We start from the raw sequence: 12,014 nt of genomic DNA on the forward strand, positions 1-12,014 counted from the left end.
GAGACATTAAAGACTAATGCAAAGGGCTGGGTGTGGTGGCTCATGCCTGTAATGTGAGCACTCTGGGAGGCTGAGGCAGGTGGATTGCTTGAGCTCAGGAGTTTGAGACAAGCCTGAGCAAGAGGGAGACCCAGTTTTTAAAAATAGCCAGGTATTGTGGTGGGTGTCTATAGTCCCAGCTACTCAGGAGGCTGAGGCAAGAGGACCTCTTGAGCCCAAGAGTTGGAGGTTGCTGTGAGCTATGATAATCACAGCACTCTACTGGGGGGCGACAAAGTGATGCTCTGTCTTAAAAAAAAAAAAAAAAAAGAAAAGAGAAAAAAAGACTAATGCAAAATGTGGGGAATCAGTGAATTAACTGACTAGTCTGCTCAGATTCACTACAGAGGCTTTAAAAGACCCATTTTTAGGTGGCTGACTGATGTTATACTTGGTGAAAAGCTGGTCACAGCCCAGGTTTTGGTCAGAAGAGACAATTCAGTAATTACTTGGAAAGATCTAAGACCTTGATACCCAAATGTGGTCCACTGAGCAGCAGCACCGCTTGTCAGAAGAGCAAAATATCAGCCCTGACTTCAGACCACTCGCATCAGAAACCCCCAGCAACTGATAAGCCAGCTGAGATTGAGAAGTTTGAAAAGCACTACTTCAAAAAAGAGCCTGCATCAATTTCAGTGTTAACCATGGGGCTCGCCAGCTTTGTGCCATTCATGTAAACAATGAGAACGTTATTTGAAACAAAAGGTTCTCCTACCAAAGGTATAAGGGAGAACAGGACACATTGTTCTTTACTTTTCCTTTATTTAAAAAAAAAAAATTAGAATTCAGGCACCTGGAAAAAATAAAAGGACTTAGGTTCATGGTATCTAGATTCCCAGAAAAACACTTGGGGTGAGTTTTTGTTGGTTTAAACTAAAGGTAGCAACTGCTGAAAGTTTTGAACAAGAAAGAGCAGCAGACCTCTTCTCCCCCCTTCCCCCAGAAACAACAGACTTGCCTTCTGGAGGTTGATGGTGCTGACGTGCAGTTTCTTCATGGGTCCTGTTTCTACTGGTCCACTAGCCAATGCATCCCCTTGGCTGCTCCTAAGCATTCGATGCTGGTAAATCAAAGGGTCCTCCTCTTCATCAGCAAGGGTGTACCCCTGCAACCAGAGATTTACAGAAAACTCCTGCAACCCCATTACATGCTCCCGGTTTAGAAAACCTCCTAAAACCTCGGGAGGTTTTGACCTCTAAGATTTCAACAAGAAGTCAAAAGTTGCATGTATGGAGAAAATGAATCACGACTGGGCTGACCCCCCACCGTGGACCGTCTTTGCTGCTCACTCCTTGTTGCTGACAAGCACTGACAGTGGTGTGAGCATGTCACATACAGCTGGCAATGATCAAACTGTGAGCCATGACAAAAGTGATGAATTTATTCAGAGAAAAGGCAGTAAACAGCTCCTCTTCCTGATTTGTAAGGCTCAAGAGCTAAGAATGGTTTTTACATTAACTGGTTGAAAAAAATAAAAGAGAAGATTAATATTTTACAACACATGAAGATTATGAGAATCAAATCTCAGCGTCCACAGACAGTGTGACTGGAATGCAGGCAGGCTCATTTACATGCGAATTTGCAGATACCACTTAAGTTGCATAAAGCTGAAAAAAACTTACTATCTTTATGGAAAAAGTTTGCCAATCCCTAGTTTACAGCTAAAAGGCTAATAGGCAGACTACCATAGCTAAGATTATAAGAATACCAAATAGTGAAGAGGGGACTTCAAAACAGAAAGGAAATGTAGTTCACCTTGACAATTCTGCAGATGAGCACATCATAGCGCTGGTGGTTGATTCGATGTCGCACCAGAACTTTATTCACCATTGGAATGAAAATTTGATACTATAACAGAAGGGGAAAGAGAACAGAAACCATTATTTTGAAGAGTAGGAGAAAAGAAGAGAAAAAACATTTTAGCACAACTATGTTTATAGCCATTTCTTCTGGGTTTGTGGCTGGCTCAAGAATTCCTCTCCACCACCCCCTGCCATAATCCCAGTCCGAGTGCCATCATCTTCCACCTGGCTTACTAAGATGGCCTCTTCACACCCTTTCCCCCACTCCTGCCCCCATAGCCCATAGCATTGAGAGTCATCTCTTTAAAATATGAAGTCATCATAGTTTTCCAGTGTTCAAAATCCTCCAAAGACTTCCAGACTTGCTCAGAGTACTTACAGTCACCCACAACGGTGATGTCCAAGTTCTAGCAGACATCAGAATCATTTGGAGAGCTTATGAAAACAGAGACTGTTGGCTCCAAAGCCAGAATTTCTGATTCAATAGGTCTGGGGGGAGGTCTCAGAGAATTTACATTTCTGGCAAGTTCCTAGGTATATAGATACTGACATCGCTTGCCCAGGGATCACGTGTGAGCAGCACTGGCCTATAAGACCCAGTTTCTACTCTCATCCCACCTTATTTCCATGACCTTAATTCTAAGTACGTCCCCTCACCCACCCCTTTAAGGTCACTGCTCTCCTGCTGTGCCTTGAACTCTTTAGGCAAGCTGCCATCTCAACCTCTGCAGATGCTGTTTCTTCTGCTTGCCAACTCTCTGGGATTGGGCCTTTATTTTATTTAGGTTTCTGCTAAAATGTCAACTGATCAAAGAAATATTCCCTGTCTACTTTAAATAAACAGCATTTCTCTCCTCTGATGTGTATCATCTTAAAAAGTCAAGATAACAATAAAAAGAACAAAGATTCCTAAAAAAGAAAAAAACATAAACAGCATTTCTCTCCACTTCCATTCAATCACTCTTATGAGACAAATTGTGTTTATTTGCTTTGCTTCTTCGGAATAAAAGATCCCAGAACCAGGACTTTACTCTGTTTACTATGTTATGCCCAGAATAGCACTTAGCCCATATTGGCGGTTCAATAAAATAGTTGCTAAACAAATTAAGCCAAAAAAAAAAAAAGAAAGAAAGAAAAAAGAAAAGAAAAGAGAGAAAATGGTGCGTTTTCTGATGGTGTTTGAGATCTCAGACGAATACATGCATGGAGTAGCCCACAGACAAAGTCCTCTTCTTAAATAAGACAAAAGAGCACCTGCTTGCTCAGGACTCCACTCTTACCTTTTTCCCCAGCTGAAAGACAAGTGAAGACAATGTGTCCATGGCTGTGGAACGCAGTTCTGGGCTCTGATCCAGTGTTCGAACAATAGGGTGAATGATTCGGGAGGCATAGTCAGTGAAATCCAGAGACTCCGTCAGGCGGTCCACTGTCTCTAACGCTGCCCTACAATAACCACTGATATGTAGCGATTGCTAACATACCATCTCAAAGCAAGAGAAGTGGCTGAGCGTTACCCTAACAATCAGCAATGAAGGAATGGAAATGAATGGCTTTGGAGGTATTTTGGGTGACATGGATCCAGTATGTAATCCAGCAGGATGGAAGCTGAGATTTCCATAAACCTTGGCCATTTCTGTACTAAAAGAATGGGAATTCAAATAACAACAGAAAAACAGCCTGAGAACTTAAGAAAAGGACAGTTTCAACAAAACATTAAAAGCTTAATGATTGCTAGACCCAAAGGGCAGGTGGTTTCTTTCTTTCTTTTTTAAAAATTTATTTTTTAAGGCCCAGGCTGGTCTCAAACACCTACATTTCTCCCTCCTTGGCCTCCCAAACTGCTAGGATTACAGGTGTGAGCCACCAGGCCTGGCCTCAACAGGCGCTTACTTTCGAGAAGGCAGTGGAACTTCAGGGGCATCAAACAACTTCACAATAGGTGGTAACAGCAAATGCAAATAGTCATCCAGGTTGGCACCAAACAGCTGGATCGCAGCCAACAGCTACATAGGAGGACAAGAGCACAATGATGAGCAAATCCAGTCAGGTGTCAGGCGTCAAAGGACACGGACAGGGGTGGTGGTACGGATAATCCACATTTATATGGTAACCCTGAAAGGCCTTTATTAGGTGGCCTCGAATAATATTCTTTTGGCAGCAATTTTTCCCTCTCATTTCATTTGTTATATGTATTGATAAGGTAATTGTTATATATGGATAATAGAGAAAACTGGTCTGAGATGAAACATTACTAAAGGGGATGTGAAACACAAGGATAATCAAGAGAGGTTTATAAACGTTCTGTAAACTGTAAATTACACACCTCAGTTACTATTGCTCTACTTGGGATTCCGTCTTGCAGAGGGGGCCTCAACCTGTCACTCAGAGCAGGGATCACCTTTTAGCTGCCCCCCCACCCCCCTGGGGCTTTGTAGGAAGCTGAAAATCTCTTCAGAGGATGCCCTGGGCTGCTCACCTTGATGGAGACAATGCGGCCTGGGCTGTTGTCATGCATAAAGACCCGCAGCATATGCGGGATCAGCTGTGGCAGGTAGAGTTTAAATTCACCCCCAAGAGCTACTACAATTTGCTCAATGAGAAGAATGATTGTGCTCTGGATGGAGGTGTTCATGACCCAGAATTCCTACAAAGAGGAAGGAGACAGAGCAGCACAGTCAGGTACCCTTCTGCTGAAATGTGAACCAAGGAACTGACATGGCCAGAAGGAAGCAGAAATGTAGGGAGTGTGGTTTGCCCCAACATGAACTCCACCCCAGCCTCCTCTCACCCAGCCCTGTGTGCATTCTATCCTCTTTCACAGCCATATTTAACAAATTCAATTGCACTTCTCCAGAGGCACCAGGATACCTCACTCCTCTGTACTTCACTCATGCTGCCTCCTCTGCCTAAGATCCTCCCCTCCCCACCATCTTGTTTTACTGTATCAATTCAGGAAATGAATATATATATGTATTTTTTAAAGAAACAAAGTCTTGCTACATTGCCCAGGCTGTAGCTAAAGTCAGCTCAACTAATCCTCCTGTCTCAGCCGCCCAAGTAGCTGGGATCACAGGTGTGAGCCATCAAGCCTGACTTCCCTCTCTTGCTCAGCTATCTGTCTTTCTAGACCCGGCTCAGCCTCACATATCCTATATATCCTATGCAGGCTTTCCTGTTGTCCTTCTACAATGTACTTTGGGTCTCTTCACACTAGTCTTTCCTAGTATCTGTAATACTTAATTTGCTTTGCCATCCTCCCTCTACTACACAGTGGGCTATTTAAGGGCAAGAAATCTCTGATTCATCTCTGAATCAGAGCATCTGGACTATTGTAGCCATTCAAACACTTGTTTACAGAATGAACAGATGACTAAATCTAAGTCACTCTAAGAGCTCTAACTTGGTCTAGGGTGAATACTTTACTTTGGTTCCACCTGATCTCTAACGGGGGCAACTACAGTGTATCAAGATTCCCTGCCTCAAGAGAATCGCCTAAGCCCAAGAGCTGGAGGTTGCTGTGAGCGGTGATGCCACAGCAATCTACTGAGGGCGGCAAAATGAGACTCAAAAAAAAAGATTCCCTGCCTCTTCTAGGTCTAGACTTTACTAAATAGCATCTGACATCTGCCCCCCACCATCCATTGATCAGGCCTGGATAGTGCCGCAAAATGAGCACTTTTCTACATCCATGTGATTATATTCCACATAAGTTACTAAAACAAAAACCTGGCTGAACGGCCACAGATCCTGCCTTAGCACTGCAAGGCAAACTACTAGTCCAAGCTCCTGACTCCAGGAAGAGCTGTCATTTCAAATCAGTTCAGAAAGATAGTTGTCTACTGCCTTCCTTAAAACTTCCAGAGCAGGGGCGGCGCCTGTGGCTCAGTTGGTAAGGCGCCGGCCCCATATACCGAGGACGGCGGGTTCAAACCCGGCCCCGGCTGAACTGCAACCAAAAAATAGCTGGGCGTTGTGGCGGGTGCCTATAGTCCCAGCTACTTGGGAGGCTGAGGCAAGAGAATCACTTAAGCCCAGGAGTTGGAGGTTGCTGTGAGCTGTGTGATGCCACGGCACTCTACCGAGGGCCATAAAGTGAGACTCTGTCTCTACAAAAAAAAAAAAAACAAAAAACTTCCAGAGCAGGAGATTTAATGACAATAAAAGCCAACTAATGGGGGTGGCACCTGTAGCTCACAGGAATAGGGCGCTGGCCCCATATGCCAGAGGTGGCGGGTTTGAACCCAGCCCCTGCCAAAAACTGCAAAAAAAAAAAGCCAACTAATGATGGCAACAGGAATATTAATACTCCTGGGGTCCATAACTAGTTCAAAGTCAGTAAAAATAAGGATAATTCCTCAGACGAAAGTCATTTAGAAAGTATTTTTATTTAAAAATTTTTTTGAAAAAGCATAACAGTTTAGAAAGTAAAAGCCATACTAGAAGATGCTGGTAAAACGTACTTTCTCTTTACTTGGAGAAAAGTATTCTCGCTGAAAAAGCCAGGTTCTCTGGATGAGCAGCTTTGCACAGACTTAGTGTCTCCCCAGTTTATCTGACACTCACTCACTCAGATCACACTCTGGCTTCTTTAGAGAATGTCTCCTCTCCTCTCAGCTTTGTTATCATCAGCTTCACACAGGTTCTCTACCTCAAAGAAGCCAGGCAACCTGCTCAGGGACTTTGGCTGGATGTATCGCTGTTCAGACTATCTGCTTCCCGGGCTTCGGCTAGCTCATTAAATTGCCAGCACCAGCTGCCAAAGAGAGTCCCTGCTGCACCTTCCCCATCCAGGACGAGGGATAGCTGGCCTTCACAGTGTGAGGCTCCCTGCCTCATATCCCTTGTGTTCTGGTCATAACCCTCAGATGATAAGACTGTAACATGGTCATGTCACATCCCTGTGTTGGGTCATTTTTTGGGGGGGGAGGGGGGGACAACTCACAGGTTACTTTAGCTTCCAGCCATGAGTATACTGCCTCCCTCCTCCCCTTGCCCAAAGACCAGCCACTGGGCTCTTTAGCATTCTGCTGAAATCTTCCTGGTACCAAGGCATCTGTGGTACAAGTCAGTGGACAGAGCAGCTTTTAATTATTTATCCATGTAGGAGTTTCCTAGCTCAGAGACAAAGGTGCTGGGAAGTTCCACTTTTGAAGCCAGTCATTTTGATTTTAGCTTGCTGCTTCCTCCACACTAACTACAAAGGTCTGATGTGGAAGAAATATCCTCCAGCTCTTTAAAGACATGCCGTTTCTGCAAAGCAACCCTCCCAACGGAGACATTTAAATTATATAGAACAGTAGGAAAAACAATATTGCCATCAATGGGATGTTTTCCAGCAACTGCTTAATGCACATTATAAAATCCAAGGCCTGAGCCTTTTCTCATGGGTCGCTGCAGTCAGAAGGCAATGTTTAAGCTTTTGGAAACAGCAGGGTAAAGCATCACCTGTTCCTCAGAGCCAGATGGGAGTCCGTCCTGTTTAACAGCCCTAAGAAAACCCAATCCCCAGTGCCCTCTTCAGGCTCTGGTTTTATGAGCAGAAGGGAAAGAGGGCTTTCAGGGGAACAGAAAAGCGCTCTTGTGATATTAAAGTGAAATTGCTTTGTTGTGTGTGAAGCAACTAACTCAACAGTCTATTTCTGGCAGACAATTATTCACGATTCCTCTTCAGACTTCACACCTTGTACTTCCATACTTAGAAGCCTGGAGCAATAGCCCCTCCTCGCCCTCAGAATCTAATGAACTATTTTACTCTCTTTTCTGTAGGTGGGCTGTAACAGCTCCACAATGACCAATGAAAAAGACGGCCATATTGTCCAAAGTTGCTTCCGAGTTTTCCTTGACCCCACATGGACAAACAAGCCAAAGTACTAACTTGTACTCACTCTCATGAGGGTGACTATTTCATCCATGTAAGGTCTGATGTGGCTCTTCACAAAGGACACCAGCATTCCCAGTTGCTGGAACAAAAACTGAAACGGACAAGAGAACAGCAAGTTGGCATCACAAAGGACACAGAACTCCCAGGCTACGAGGTCCTTGTGAATGAGTAAAGACAATGATGGAACTGGTTTCCACTCTACCCCAACTGCTGAGACTATGTCTCAAGAGTCAGACTGAAAACCTGTGGTGGTGACTGGTAGTAGGGGCAAAAAAACATTTTCAGGGGCTTTTATACCAGGCAAACCAGTTATTGAATAGCAGAGGATGGTGGGAAGGTGGGTAGACCACCTGTTTTGAGCTACTTTGTCATCTGTTAGCTTTATGACCATCATTTAGCCCTCCTGTACCCAGCCTCTTCAGTGGGAAAATGGAGATGACAGTACTTATCTTAAAGACTTGATTAAATGAGACAATACACATAAAGCATCAGAACAGGGATGTGAATATTGTTCAATGATCAATGAACACAAGTTTTTACTCAAGAATTTCTGGAGTCACTAAAGACTTAAAAATAGACATGAAATTTTTAATCAACTATAAATGTACCCTTGGTTTATTTAACCCTATTAATTACCACTTACTTTCTAAAAATATAGCTTTTTTTTTTTTGAGATAGAGACTCACTTTGTTGCCCTCAGTAGAGTACAGTGGTATCATAGCTCACAGCAACTTCAAACTTTTGGGCTCAGCAATCCTCTTGCCTCAGCCTCCTGAGTAGCTGGGACTACAGGTGCCCGCCACAACGCCTGGCTATTTTTTTGTTGCAGTTTGGCTGGGGCTGGGTTCAAACCCACCACCCTCAGTATATAGGGCTGGCGCCCTACTCACTGAGCCACAGGTGCCACCCATAAATCAGACCTTTAAAGGGCTACATAGTGAGAGAAATGGTGAGATACAAAAATAAATAAATGAATGAATAAATAAAATCTTTCCACTGGCAAAAGAAGGCAAAGAAATCTGTTAGTTTTAACAGGGTGCCTAGGTAGAAACAAGTCTCCCCTAAGAGTTCATAATTTCAGGCCTACTCTCATAGGAATTTAGGGGTTTTCTTTAACTACCTGTGTGGTCTGGGAAACTCTAATCCAGGAAATTAATTTAAAATTCTGCTGGATCACCTAGCAGAAGCAAATGCATAATGAATCCTCTAGGATTTGCATGTAGAAAGCAAATTCAGAGCAGATTTTCAAGTATTGCTTCAGAGAAAGCCCAGCTGAATATATGATGTAGAATTACAAAGCAAATAAGGAAAAAGACCACTACATGCATGATTTAGTAGAAATAATAAAACAACAGAATTAAATCCATTAAAGATTTCATATATAATACAGTTATTCCAGCTAAAAATATAAAACAAGCCTATTTAAAATGCTTGAAGAAATAAAGTGGTAATAAAAAATATGGGTAAGGAACAAAATACCACCAAGAAATACTAGGTGTATGTGAAGGAATCTAATATAACTTAGAGAAATACAGTTGAAACTAAAAACTCAATTACGGGGGAAAAAAAGACATAGTTGAACAATTACTAAACAGAAAATGGATATGAATAAATATCCAGAATGGGGGAATCTCTTTGAACCTATTCTGGTTTGGCTACCTGCCCAGTTAAAAAAAATATTAATTAAACCACACACACATAAGTCCACAATGCACCTCCAGGCGACAAAAGTGAAAATTATAAACAAGTAACAGACATTAAGGAAAGAGTGAGAAGCTGAAGCTTGAAGGGCAATATTCACAAAAGACAACAGATAAGAATTTCTCAAGAACTGATGAAAGATATCAATCCTCGGATTTAGGAAGCCTTACAAGTCTCAAACAAGGTAAGTGAAAGAAATTCACAGCTTCAGGACAATAAAAATAAGAGGATCTGTAAAACAGCCCCAGGAAGAGAGGGTCTAAGTAAAAAGGAACCATGATTTCCCAATAGCAACAAAGAGAAGCTGGAAAACAGTGAGATAATACCTACAGTTACAGCAGAACCTAGAAATCACACTCCTGACTAAATGAAGATTTGAAGAGAGAGTGAAGTAGAGACTTGTTTGGATAAACAAAAACAGAGTTTACGTCAATGAATGCTCATAAGAGGAATTTGCCTCAGGAAAATGGAAAGTTGGTCCTAGAAGGAAGCTCTGACGTGGCAGATGGGATGATGAGGCACGACGAGTGTGGATGAATACAAACAGACACGGCCTAAACCAACAGTAATGATCTCCAATTTGGTGGTTAAAGAAAGTGAACTACTACATAATATAAGAAGAAAGGAAGCAGGTTTGAACAATTATTCTAAGTTCATATGCTGTTCAGGGAAAAGATGGAGATACCAGTTTTAGACTTTGTAAATTAGGTATGTCCATTTTAAGGGTAAAAAAGATAAAATTGGATCTATTCCTCACATCCTACACTGGGACATATTTCAAAAAGCTCAAAGATCTAAATATAAAAAATGAAGCCAAGTATGAGAGAAAAAAATAGACAAAAATGATGTATGCACAAAGATTGTCATTGCAGGACTATTTTAACTAGCAAAAGACTGGAAAAAAACACAAATATCCATCAACAGAATTGCCATGTAACTGTATAAAGAAATTAAGAAATTCTCAAATAAACTGTTATGGCATGAACTCCAGGCTATATTGTGAAGAGGAAAATAGCAAGATTCTGGGTGGCACCTACAACTCAGTGGGTAGGGAACCGGTCACATACATCAAGGATGGCGGGTTCGAACCCAGCTGGGCCAGCCAAAACAACAATGACAACTGCAGCAACAACAAAAATATAGCCCGACTTTGCGGTGGGTGCCTGTAGTCCCAGCTACCTGGGAGTTTAAGGCGAGAGAATCGCTGAAGCCCAAGAGTTTGAAGTTGCTGTGAGCTATGACACCATGGCACTCTTCCTAGGGTGACAGCTTGAGACTCTGTCTAAAAAAAAAAAAAAAAAGCAAGATTCAGAATCAATTGTTTATATTATGTTATTTTCTGAGTAAGGAATATACAGGGAATGAATATTTCCTTATATTTTCAAAAATAAATAATGAAAAGATAAATTTAAAAACTGATTAAAAAAATGGTTATCTTAGGGTGAAATACAGAAGGCAGAATAATGGTTCCCCAAAGATATCCACATCCTAATCTCTAGACCCTGTATGTTGTCATGCATTGGAAGGAGATTTCTGAGGATATTAAGGTTCAGGACCTTGAGATGGGAGATTATTCTGGATTATCTGAATGGGCCTGATCTAATCACACAAGTCCTTAGACGCAGAGAATCCTTCCTGCCAGTGGTCAAAGAGAAAGACCTGAGAGGGCTCAGAAGGAGGCACCGTTGCTAATCTGGGAGGAGGAAGACAGGGGGCAAGGACTGCAGGCCCTCTGCAGGCTAGAAAACGGCAAGGACACGGATTCTCCCCCAGAGCTCCCCGGCAGGCGCAGAGCCCCCAACACCTGCATGTTAGCCCAGTGAGACCAGTGTCAGACTCACCATCTACAGAGTTATATATGATTATATATTTGTGTTGTTTTGAATCACTAAATTTGTGGCAATTTGTTACAAGAATAGTTAAGAAAAATACAGGACGATAAAAACAAGGAAAAGAAAGCAGCGCCTGTGGCTCCCGGCCCCTGCCAAACTGCAACAAAAAAATAGTCTGGCGTTATGGCAGGTGCCTGTAGTCCCAGCTGCTAAGGAGGCTGAAGCAAGAGGATCACCTAAACCCAGGAGTCGGAGGTTGCTGTGAGCAGTGTGACGCCACGGCACTCCACTGAGGGTGAAAGTGAGTGAATGACAACTGCAACAACAATAACGACAAAAGACAAAATAAGGATATCTGAAGGATTGGTATTAAATGATATTAAGGAATTATTGTTCTGTAAGTGTTATGATCATAATTCGATTATATGGGGAAAAGTTTACTGATGAAGTAATGTGATATCTGGAATTTACTCTGAAATGCTCGGGAAATGTATATGTGTATGGGGGTGGGGGGTTAGGCACACGTGGTTGGGGAGAGTAAGAGATGAGACCAAACTGACACAATGCTATACCCAGTGATGAATATAAGAGAATCTAATATTATAGGTTTTCTATTTTCTTTTATTACTGAAATATTACAAAACATTTAAAAAAAATTAAAGATAGCTAACAAGACAAAAGATTTAAAAAAGAGAAACAGAAAGAAAGATAAAGACGCTGCAGGACACAAATAAAAAAGCACTAAATAAATCCAAATAC

At 42.2% G+C, this 12,014-nt stretch overlaps 1 protein-coding gene across 3 annotated transcripts in view; it reads right to left on the reverse strand.

Moving 5' to 3' along the window:
* The window catches only part of MTOR (mechanistic target of rapamycin kinase), a 140,352-nt gene that overhangs the window by 95,488 nt on the left and 32,850 nt on the right, over positions 1-12,014 (reverse strand). For all 3 annotated transcript variants that reach the window (XM_053577336.1, XM_053577334.1, XM_053577335.1), the window contains 6 exons: positions 7,727-7,813; positions 4,318-4,485; positions 3,732-3,844; positions 3,122-3,284; positions 1,795-1,887; positions 998-1,144 (listed from right to left, as the gene is read on the reverse strand). In XM_053577336.1, coding sequence (XP_053433311.1) covers positions 998-1,144; positions 1,795-1,887; positions 3,122-3,284; positions 3,732-3,844; positions 4,318-4,485; positions 7,727-7,813 — 771 coding nt within the window. The remainder of the gene's footprint in view (positions 1-997; positions 1,145-1,794; positions 1,888-3,121; positions 3,285-3,731; positions 3,845-4,317; positions 4,486-7,726; positions 7,814-12,014) is intronic.

The sequence above is a fragment of the Nycticebus coucang genome, chromosome 22 (assembly GCF_027406575.1).
Source record: "Nycticebus coucang isolate mNycCou1 chromosome 22, mNycCou1.pri, whole genome shotgun sequence".
NCBI classification, from domain to species: domain Eukaryota; kingdom Metazoa; phylum Chordata; class Mammalia; order Primates; family Lorisidae; genus Nycticebus; species Nycticebus coucang.